The sequence below is a fragment of the Leuresthes tenuis genome, unplaced genomic scaffold (assembly GCF_036924035.1).
Source record: "Leuresthes tenuis unplaced genomic scaffold, fLeuTen1.0.hap1 SCAF_18, whole genome shotgun sequence".
Taxonomy (NCBI): domain Eukaryota; kingdom Metazoa; phylum Chordata; class Actinopteri; order Atheriniformes; family Atherinopsidae; genus Leuresthes; species Leuresthes tenuis.
Window position 1 is genome coordinate 32,297,665 of NW_027325372.1, and position 11,539 is coordinate 32,309,203.

Consider the following 11,539-nt stretch of genomic DNA (forward strand, 5'->3'; position numbering starts at 1 on the left):
GTGACATTATTGTGGTTATTAACGTATGTTTCCCTGTTCCAACAGATATCCTTTGAATGGTGTTATGGTGTTTTTCCCCCCTCTTTTCCCTCTTTTCTGTCTCAAACCCCAGCTGGTCGAGGCGGATGGCCACTCTTCCTGGTTCTGGTTCTGCCAGAGGTTTCTTCCTCTGAGTCTGGTTCTGCCAGAGGTTTCTTCCTGGTCCTGGTTCTGCCAGAGGTTTCTTCCTGTTAAAGGGAGTCGTTCCTTTCCACAGTCCCTCAGGCTCAGGACGGGAGATTGGACTGAAGACAAGTTTCGGTGCAATCTGTTGGTTTCCTTAGCTTGGATATTGTTTTTGAATTGGCTATATATAAATTAATTTGATTCATTTTGAATTTAAGTGATTGGATTAGGATTATAATGAATTTGATTATATTATTTAAGTGCCTTGTATAAATGTGTATAAATAAACTAATGCCATTGAAATGCCATTTTTGCACACGCATTACACCAATCTTTCAAGATACATTTGGTTGATTATTGTTCAGACTTACAAAGTAACTAAGTATGTTTATCCCTTTTAAGGTTTCCCTGTACATTTCTGAGAAAATAAGAGGGTGGTGTCCGGAGTCAATGTTGCCGACAGTTGCGTGCTTACGTCACAGCTCCGAAACATCTCTAGCATGTCAGAACTCCAGTGCGTATTGTGCCAATTAACTGCGGACTTCTAATTATAACTGCATGGTATTGACCGATACAGGCATCAACACCAACTGTAAATTTATAATCATCGTTATAATCATTTCAACAGGAACAAGTATCATTGTGATCGAAAGTCTCTTTGCCAAGACAAGAGACAGCAGGAGTTACACAACACAGACCAGAGATAATGAATTCCACAAAGTATGCATAAATGAAAGAGAAATGAGGGTGTCCTCAATCATAAAGCCACAAGATAAATATCACAAAAAAAAAGACAAAATCTTCAGTACATTAATTAATATTACCCACAAAAGACAAATATGTCAAGGTATAAATTCTGTCATGATGTCCACAATGTTGTGGCTCAATGAAAATATATATTTTTTTAAAAACTAAAAAAAAAAACAGTTTAATAATCATAAAACCCAGGAAGATGGAAGCAACAGCTTGAAATGGCTTTTTCTTTTTTCCTAAATCAATTTACTGTCTCTTCATTATAAATGTAATTCAGAAACACATTTGAAAATACAAACTGAGTGTAAAGTACAATACTGAGTGGGATGAAAAAAAAACAGTTTGACTAAAAATAAGTGTCCAGTTAAGTTGCATGTTGTGGGATGGTACCACAATAGATGGTATGATTACAGTGCAGCACCTTCTGCTATCACAAAACCTTCACTGTGGGCAAAGCAATCATAGGTGGATCCCAGCTCAGTGTAAATGGGCTCATGGTTTGAGTTTGAGCCAAGGGTGGACAATAGTGAGGATGGAGAGGACAGAAGAGATGAGGCCACAGGTTCCAACAAAGCCTGGCCCCGTCGGGTAAATCCCCAGCCTGTCCAGTGGGATGAAAATATCGCAGCTATTCTTTAGCAGGTCCAACAGGAGTGGTGGATTGCCGTACAGGACAGTTACCATCTGACGGAGGAGTCTACACACCCACGATGACATAATAGGAAATGCTACAGTTTGGGTGCCAGGTGAAGCGGTGGAGGAAAGATGATCAGCTGGGAGGATGGTGCTGGGACAAGGTGAGATTGGGGATTTGGTTCTTCTGTAACGTGCCTCACAGTCCATTTGGAGGCAGAGCTCGTATACATCTCGAGTCAGATTGAGGATGAGAGCAAAGAGATAGTACCTGTAGAGTTAAACGACAGTGCGTTAACTGACTTTTGGCTCCATAGTTTAAAACTAAGCTAAAAGAAATGTTGAAAAATCCTGATTAAGAGGTTTTAACTGGGTCATAGTCAGTATGAACCACAGATACAGTAATAGTTAAGTTTACTACATCATTACACAACGACAAATCAGTATCTAAAGTGCAAATATAGCACTTAAGTCATGACTTGTGGAGGACGTCTGTGGGTGACTTCAAGCACTTCTTCAACCCTGTGAGAATCTATTAAACCACAAGAACCAGCTTAGAATGATTAGATGTATACAGAGGACAAATTTAAGACAAAGACCTGCATATGCAACAAGACATTAAAAACTGAAGCTGAATCTGATTTTGTAAGACAGCAAGAGGAAAAAAAGAATAGACTTTGAAAGCAGTTCACAACTGGAACATGAACAGCAGGAGCTTTCCGTCTCAAAAACAGCTCAGCAGTATAATGAAGCCGTTTTCATACATTAACTGAAGAATGCCAGGAGAATTAGATCCTGATAATGTCCACAGCTGCTCCCTTACACATGCACAAGAGATCTTTTGCATCCTCTGACTGATGGAAGCATGGACAGAGCCAATGAGCTGAGCATGTTTCAATAGTTTGGTTCCGAACAACCCTCCGTATGCTCACATCCACCCTACACCCACAGATCTTAACATAGCCTCATCAACATATACCCCTACAACAAGTGATCCTCCACATGAGATGTATTCTCACAGGTGGAGAAACTCTGGTGTGGCACCTGGATAATGTGCAGAGGATGTAGGACGTGGTATGAAAAGTTAGCTGGATGTACATTGTTTCGTTTCAGGAACACAGGAGTTGAAGCTCCCTACTCATCTGTAAAGAAGAATGTTTTTGTGTTAATATCTAACAGTGTGTTGACCCCAATATTGCTGAACTAGTGTAGAGCGTCACATAAGCAAGCAAACCTGGAGTAACAACTGTCATTACTATTCAAGCTTTGCCCTCTGAATTCTCCTGAGAATGATTAGCTCTATGTAGAGACGTTTGGAAACATTTTCCTGACTTCTAACTAGCAAGCTTTTGAGTCTGTACAAAGTGCAGCCCATCAGATGTAAAATCTTGTCTAACATGCTGTCCCTCTAGAATAGCTTAGAAAAATACTTTATTCATCCCCCAGTGGGGGAAATTCAAAATTAGTCAGGTCGCTCAACAATTTTTATTTTTTTTATATATTTACAATGATTGTATATTATAACAATAACAACATTAATGACAATAAAAAATGAATACATAAATAAATCAATTAGAGAAAAACATGTCAGCAATCCCTGTTAAAAAGCCTTATGGCTGTGGGGACAGAGGCCCTCCTGAACCTCTCAGTCCTGCAGCCTCTCACTGCAGCTGCTCCTCTGTCCTGCCAGGATGCTGTGGAGAGGATGTCTATTATTTTCCAAAACAGAATATAATTTCCTCCTCATCCGTTGCTCCACCACAGCACTGAGAGGGTCTATCCTTCTGCCTACTACAGATCACATGGCTTCTCATACCAATGTTATGCGGATGATACCCAGCTCCATCTGTCATTCCAACCTGACGACCACACGGTCTCCGCACGAATCTGAGACTGTCTCTCTGACATATCAAACTGAATCCCTATCTCTTTCTCCATCAAAGGTTGCTAGAAACTTGGGTGTCATGATTGATGACCAACTAACCTTCAAACATCACGTTACCTCTGTTGCTCGTTCATGTCGCTTTGCATTGCTAAACATAAGAAAGATCAGACCACACCTAACCCAACATGCCCCCCAGCTCCTGGTGCAGGCCATGGTCATCTCCCGCCTTGACTACTGCAACGCTCTCCTAACTGGTCTCCCAGCCTGTACTATGAAACCTCTGCAGATGGCCCAGAACGCGGCAGCGCGTCTGGTCTTCCATCAGCCTAAAACAGTGTTTCTCAATTCCGGTCCTCATGACCCACTGCCCTGCATGTTTTCGATATTTCCCTCCACCACCACACCTGATTCAAATGAATGCCTCCTTATCAGGCCACTGCAGCGCTTGATGACGAGCTGATCATTTGAATCAGGTGTGGTGGTGGAGGGAACCATCGAAAACATGCAGGGCAGTGGGTCATGAGGACCGGAATTGAGAAACACTGGCCTAAAAGAACACGCCCCCCCCTCTGTTCATTGAGCTCCTCTGGCTGCCCTTAGCCACCCGCATCAAATTCAAGTCACTTTTGTTAGCCTACAAAGTGCTTAATGGAACGGCTCCATCTACTTGAATGCTCCTGCAAAGGCTTCTGTCCCAACTGGGTCCCTCCGTTGGTCCCAGGATTGTCGTCTAGCAGCTCCTACACCACGCCTAAGACAATCCAAACTCTGTTCATGTGCCGTCCCACGATGGTGGAATGAGCTACCGAGCGCTACCAGAACAGGGGCGTCCCTGTCTATCTTCAAGAAACTGAAAACCAGCTCTTCAGAGAGCATCTCCTATCCCAGCACTTACCTTGTACTTCCCTCCCCCCTCTATCTCTGCACTTTATCTTTCTGCTCTTCCTTCTATGCCTGCACCCTATCTCTACTCTGTCACCTCTATATATATATTTCACCAGTTAGTCCAGGCGCCTACAGTTTTTGTCTGCAGTGCAACTCCAACTCTGATGAATGTCTAGAAATGTTGGGGCTGTAGGGAGAGTGTAGGAATAGCATAGACAATGATGTTGATTTTCCATTTGAATCCGTCTCTCCTTTGTAGACAGTTGCTGGGAATGCAGTAGTTTAAAATAAAAACTATGCTGGCTTATTTAGAATCAGATCAATAGTCAGAAAATTACTGTGCAAGTAAACATAGCTAATGTTATTGCTGAGATACATTTCAAACACCTTCAATTTAATTTTGATCCCACAATTAGAGTAAGATGCACCTGTAGCACTATTGTAAAGAATCTGTCACTAAAACACACGTACACACAGCACTGATTCACTCACTTGAAAGATCTCTGACTCCATTTTTGTTGATCCAGTTTGAAGAGGAGCCCTGCTTTCCCTGCCCATACCACATTGTCACAGGCAAAGTACATGGCTCTGTTTAGATGACTGATGGTCAGACAGAGCCTCAGCACACTATCAGAGAGGTGGATAGCCCTCTTGGCAGCCTCCAGAGCCTCCACAGAGTTTCCCAGACGTAGCACTGTGGATGACACATGTCAGCGACACCAAAGCTCTGGAGCTAGTGTGGAAGTATGGAATGACAGGAGTGCCACACAAAAGGGAATATATTTGTAAAACATTCTGAAATTCTGAAAATGAAAAAAAAAAAAAAAAAACAATTTCAATACTTTAAAAAATAAAGGCAGAAAGGTTCTGCCACATTTTTATATATATATACATTTGAATTTATTTCATTGTATTTTTCCTTTACCACATTGTTGTTGCTTTTGTTTGCCCTGCAGGTGTTTTTGAATGTAGACTGCTGAAGTCACTCAAGGTGCTCCTCGTCTGCCTCCAGCTACACAGACCCCATCCCCCATTTCCCTGACTCATGGATCTTAACACTAACCTCCTTTGCCACCCCCTCCAGCCTGTCTGTCCCCAGCAGTCAAGTAAAGAAGCAGCTGGAGAGACTGAACCACAAGACCCCAGCTCCAGATGGTGTCAGCCCCATGATCCCGAGGACGTGTGCACAACAGCTAATTGGGATTCTCTAGCCCCTTTTCAACCTTAGCCTGAGTCAGAAGAAAGTTCTACTGTTGTGGAAGATATCCTGCCTTGTTGGGCGCCTGAAGATCAGGATAAAAAGAAGTTGCCCGCCAATCGGAATGTCAGTGGTTTGACTCCTGGCTTCTGCGGTCCACATGTGGAAGTGTCCTTGGGCAAGACACTGAACCCCACGCTGCCGACCAGTGTCCTCATCAGTTTATGGATGTAGGTAAATAAGTAGAAGAAAGTGTGTAGCCAATATGGACTAAGATGTGCTGTACGAGTGTGAATGAATGTGGCATGTTGTGTGAAAGCGCTTTGAATGTTCAGCTAAACTTGAAAAGGGCTATACAAGTACAGTCCATTTACCATTTATTTGTTCCTGTACCTAAACAATCTCATTTATCTGCCCTCAGTGACCACAGACCAGTTGCCCTAATCATAAAAGTACAGCAGAGACTGCTACGGTTTGCTTATCATCCTGGGGTTAGTGTTTAAGATCCATCATCTACCTGCTTCAGCAAGCCTACGCTCATCTGGAATCATATGTTTAGGATCATGTAATTTGATTTATCCAGTACTTTAAATACAATTCAGCCTGTACTGTTAAATAAGAAGCTGCGGGAAATACAGGTGGGTGCCTCCACAACCACCTGGATTAATGACTACCTGACAAACAGACCACAGTTGTTGAGACTGAAGGGTTTGTGTCTTAGAAGGTAGTCAACAGCACAAGAGCACCAAAGGGAACTGTACTCTAGCTGTTTCTCTAAACTCTGCACACCTCAGACTTTAAGCACAACTCAGAGTCCAAACACTGCCTCCATTCTCGGTAAAGTGGTGGAGGAATACCGATGCTTGGGAGTTTCTGTACAGTACCCTCCTTGATGTTTGGGACAGAGCCCCATCTTTCTGAGCCCCTCCTCTGATTTAGAATTTTACTCTGAGGGGCAAACAACTCAGACGGGATTAATGTCACATTTCAGAATTCAATTTACAGTCATTTTCATTCGTTTCAGTTTCACCTTGTAGAAATTACAGCACTTTTTATACACAGCCCCCCTCATTTTATGGACCATAATGTTTGGGACAGGTGTGGTTACCCAGGAAGGAAGCTGTCATGAGGCTGAAAAACTAGAATAAACCATCAGAGACATGGGTCAAACTTTAGGATTATCAACATCAGCTGTCTGGAATATCATTAAGAAGAAAGAATGCACAGGTGAGCTCTGTGATCACAAAGGGACTGGTAGGCCAAGGAAGACAGAAGAATCCTCACTGTGGTAAAGAAAAATCCTCAAAGGCCCGTCCAGCAGATCTGAACCAGTCTTCAGGAGGCAGATGTGTCTCTGTCAGAGACGACTGTCCACAGAAGACTTCATGCACAGAAACACAGAGGCTACACTGCTACATGCTAACCGCTAGTTAGCCACAGAAACAGGATGGACACGTCACAGTTTGCCAAAAAGTCCTTAAAGGAGCTGCAGAGTTCTGGAAAAAGGTGTTCTAGACAGACCGGACCCAGATGAACCTGCATCAGAGTGATGGCAGGAAGAATGTGTGGAGACCAACAGGAACCAAGATCCACAGAATAGCAGCTGCTCTGCTGAACACGGTGGTGGGGGAATGATGGCGTGGGCATGTCTGGCTGCCACAGGTCCTGGCTGCCACAGGTCCTGGCTGCCACAGGTCCTGGCTGCCACAGGTCCTGGCTGCCACAGGTCCTGGCTGCCACAGGTCCTGGCTGCCACAGGTTCTGGCTGCCACAGGTTCTGGCTGCCACAGGTTCTGGCTGCCACAGGTCCTGGCTGCCACAGGTCCTGGCTGCCACAGGTCCTGGCTGCCACAGGTTCTGGCTGCCACAGGTTCTGGCTGCCACAGGTTCTGGCAGCCACAGGTCCTGGCTGCCACAGGTCCTGGCTGCCACAGGTTCTGCTGCCACAGGTTCTGGCTGCCACAGGTCCTGGCTGCCACAGGTTCTGGCTGCCACAGGTTCTGGCTGCCACAGGTTCTGCTGCCACAGGTTCTGGCTGCCATAGGTTCTGGCTGCCACAGGTTCTGGCTGCCATAGGTTCTGGCTGCCACAGGTTCTGCTGCCACAGGTTCTGCTCACTTATCTTCACTGATGATGGAGCTGCTGATGGCAGCTGCACAATCAACTCTGAGCTGAAACATCTGATCTGCTCCAGTTCCAGTAAATACCTCCAAACTCATTGGACGGAGCTTCATCCTGCAACAAGATTATGATCCAAACATAGGGCTGGGTAATTTCCACGGAATTGGTCGATTAAAACAGAATCTATTTTTTTTTTTTTTTTACACAGAATTTGACATAATTTGACTGAAATGCGGTTTTTATGTGGAAAAGGAACGTATGTTTAGAGAAAACTGCACGGAGGGAAGCAATTCTGGGTGGTACAACAAGCCCCCTCCACAGACTGAGCCCCTCCCCCTTCAAAACAATGTAAGCATGGCGAAGCGGCTACCCACGTCTCTGTCGTTGAAAAAACAGCACCAACCCTCCAATACAGAGCTTTCATGTGACAGGTGAACTGTTGTTCTGCAACTTTTGCCAGCACTCTATTGACAAGGTACTAACTCACAAGGACTAACTAGTCCTACAGCTTAAGTAACTTCCGTCCATCCATCCATTTTCTATACCTACTTAATCCGTCGGTCGGGTTGCCTATCCCAGCGGTCATCGGGCGAGAGGCGAGGTACACCCTGGACAGGTCGCCACAGGGCCACACAGAGACAAACGAGACAAACAACCACACACACACTCACTCCTCAGGACAATTTTAGAGACACCAATTAACCTAACATGCATGTTTTTAGACGGTGGGAGGAAGCTGGAGAAACCGGAGAGAACCCTGGCTGCCATACACAGGAAGAACATGAAGACTCAACACAAACCTAGACCTTATTTCTGGCATGACATACGTTTATCTACTCACCGAGAACAGTTTGACTCGTAGCTCTTGGCCTGCAACTCCTCCGCGATAGTTCAATAGTTTTCTATCTTTGTAAATAAACTGTGCTGCAGGGGGGCGTGTGGATGAAGGGGTCCCAGTAGAGTGCCTGTCTAGAAATCCCTCCGTTAGCTCTCCTATAGCCGCATGTAGCCACATAACAGCAGCTATGAGCTAACAGAGCTATAGTACACGTTCATTCATTCATTCTTCTTAAAGTATTTGTGAAATAAAGACAGATGATGCCTTATTTAGAGGCTGCATCGTCCCTGCCCTGTTCACTCCGTTATATATACATCTATAGCGAGTTATCTAAATCTCTTCCGAAGGACACCGACTTTCACCAAACTGTTCTCGATGAGTAGATGAACGTATTTAATGCCAGAAATAAGGTCTAGGTTTAAAAATACCGAAGTTCCCCTTTAAGTTAAATTTGAAGTTTTGAAGTTTAAAATGTTTGGTTGTTGTTTCCTGACAAGTCAACTAAAGTTTCATTACTTGCTGCTTGTTTTTAATGCACTTTTGATGTATTGAGGATTTTTTTTTCTTCACCTCAATAAATTTAAGTTAATTTCTATTTTATTTGTGTACATTTTAGTCATTTACATAAAAAACACACTGTTTTTGGTAGTAAAATAAGAGTAAACTGTATAAAAAAAACAAAACAACCGAATTTGGGAAAAAATAAAACCGATTTTATAGAGCCCTACAAACATCCTGATGAGGCAGCACCAGAGTTTCTCAGAGCTGAAACATGGCCAGGCCAGTCAACTGATTTAAATCCAGTTGAGCATGGCCTTCTAAATGCTGAAGAAGAAACTGAAAGGGAAAAACGCCCAGAAGCTGGAAGTGGCTGCAGTAGAGGCTTTGAGAGCATCACCTAAGAAGATACTCAGCACTTGGTGATGTCATCAGTCACCCACTTCAAGCAGTCATTGTGAGTAAAGGATATGTAACAAAGTCCTAAACATTATGGAGCTGTTGAATGAGGGGGACTGTATATAAAAGGTGTCATTTCTACATGGTGGAACCGAAATGTATGAAAATGACTTTAAATCAAAGTCTGGAATGTGAACTTTCATTACGTCTGAACCGTTTAATTTAGAACTTTACACTGAGGGTGGGAAAGATGGGACTTTGTCCCAAACATTAATGTAATTAGCAGTTTTGGGGAATATCTGGGGATGGGAGACTCAGCAAGCTGTATTATATGTACATGGAAAGCCAGCTTCACACACAATGGAAGCAGATACTGTTTCTCAAGATGAGAAAAGCAAAATCAAATGAGAACATTAATTAAACTATACTCATTTTATAATTTACCACATTTATTTCTTCTTCTCTACACATTAAGTCTTTGATCAATTCCTAGTCCAATTTTTTACAGATTTGTCCAATATTTTCTTGTGCATAATTTCACAGGGAAAAAAAAGCTTAAATGGTTGTTTCACTTACATTTCCTTGTCAGGCTCATGTGAGTTTCCAGGTCACAGACTGTTCTCTGGAGTTCAGTTGCTATTTTGCTCCTGTTCAGAGTGTAGCCCAACACCATGCAGGCATACTGCGCAGCCCTGTGAATGCACAGTTGACAGCTGAGCAAAGACATTTCGTGAAAGAGCCTCTGGAAACAGGATTTGATTTGTTGAAAACATGGCTTGAATCCACCCAAAATAATACAAAAATTAAAGTAGTTAACATAGTCAATTCAGAGCTAATCAGTGATGTGACTGGGGTCTTTATGTAAATATATTGAGAATATAATTTAAATCTAATGTTTAAAAATACTAATAAGTAACAATTAAAATATGCTTGAATTAGAATTTATTTTCACAACAGGAATCTGAACATAAGATGGAGCCAAGCCCAAAGTTGGTACGTGTTGTTGACATATTCAAGTCAAATAGTTTTTCAAACTTCAACTTTCAACTATTTTAATTAAAATTGTATTTTTTCTTTAAAAAGCCCTTAATGATATCCATCAATTTCTTTATGTCCATTTTATTCTGATCAGGAAAATTAGACATTTGTTGTACTACAAATAACTAATTCTGTACTTTGGATGTTTTCTGTCCAGAAGTATGAAATATGGCATAGTGTAGGAGATAGTCACAGTTTGGAAGTAACGTCTGACCATGGCCGTAGATAATCCAACGTCAGTTTTGTGACAATTGACGACAGTTCAAAACAAATCGATGTTCGATTAGTTGTTCACCAATTTGTTCTGAGTGGAATTATGAGCCAAGCAAAGACGGCGCCCACCGACAGAGTGAATCCAACTTCAGAATAGACTGTGGGGCTTTAACCGCCGTCTTTATTGTTCATAAAATCAGAAATATTACCTCAAAACTTTGTCCTTGGCTTGACTCTGGGCGCTAAATCGAACCCAGGAGTCCATTCTGGCTCGTAGCTCTTGGCCTGCAACACCTCCGCGATAGTTAAATAGTTTTCTATCTTTATAAACAGCGGCTAGATTTCTTTCTTTTCCTTTTTTAGGATATTTAAATTGTATTTGGTGCAAAGCCTTAATCCATAAACCTCGCTGTATTTAAGACAGCGAGTGCTGCCTGTCGTTGTAGTTTTCTTCTTCTTCTTCTTTCTCCCGCCCCCTTCTCTTCTTCTACTTCTTCATCTTCCTCCTCCATTTAATGGCGGTCAGAGCATTACCGCCACCTTCTAGATTGGAGTGTGTCTGAATAGCTTCTGTCAAACTGCACTAAATTCTTCTCTTGAAAAATCTGAAAAAAAAAACTATAACCTACATTGTCTGAACTTCTTTGCAGTATTTTTGTCATGCTTACTGTTCTTTGCTGTTTCAATCAGAGTCTAGACTGCCTTTCTTGCTGATATCTGGGAAATTGCGAGAATATGTGAACTTTGATGTTCTCATGTTCAACATTTGCACCCATCTGTAGCATGTTTATTCATAATTTTTTAGCAAACTATTTTACATAGTATCACTACATCTAATTTCTCTAACACTGACTTCTTCCATCTGGCTTGAACTTGATAACTTTTAAACCACTTGTTTGAATTAATATCTGCT

General features: G+C 42.5%; 1 protein-coding gene across 1 annotated transcript; it reads right to left on the minus strand.

The window, feature by feature from the left end:
- Positions 1-1,075: 1,075 nt before the first annotated feature.
- Positions 1,076-11,087, minus strand: pex11b (peroxisomal biogenesis factor 11 beta). Its single transcript, XM_072370544.1, has 4 exons — positions 10,836-11,087; positions 9,952-10,067; positions 4,814-5,015; positions 1,076-1,822 (listed from the first exon to the last, which is right to left on the minus strand). The coding sequence occupies exons 1-4, from the start codon at positions 10,889-10,891 to the stop codon at positions 1,411-1,413; spliced, it is 786 nt and encodes a 261-aa protein (XP_072226645.1). The 5' UTR covers positions 10,892-11,087; the 3' UTR covers positions 1,076-1,410.
- Positions 11,088-11,539: the final 452 nt, after the last annotated feature.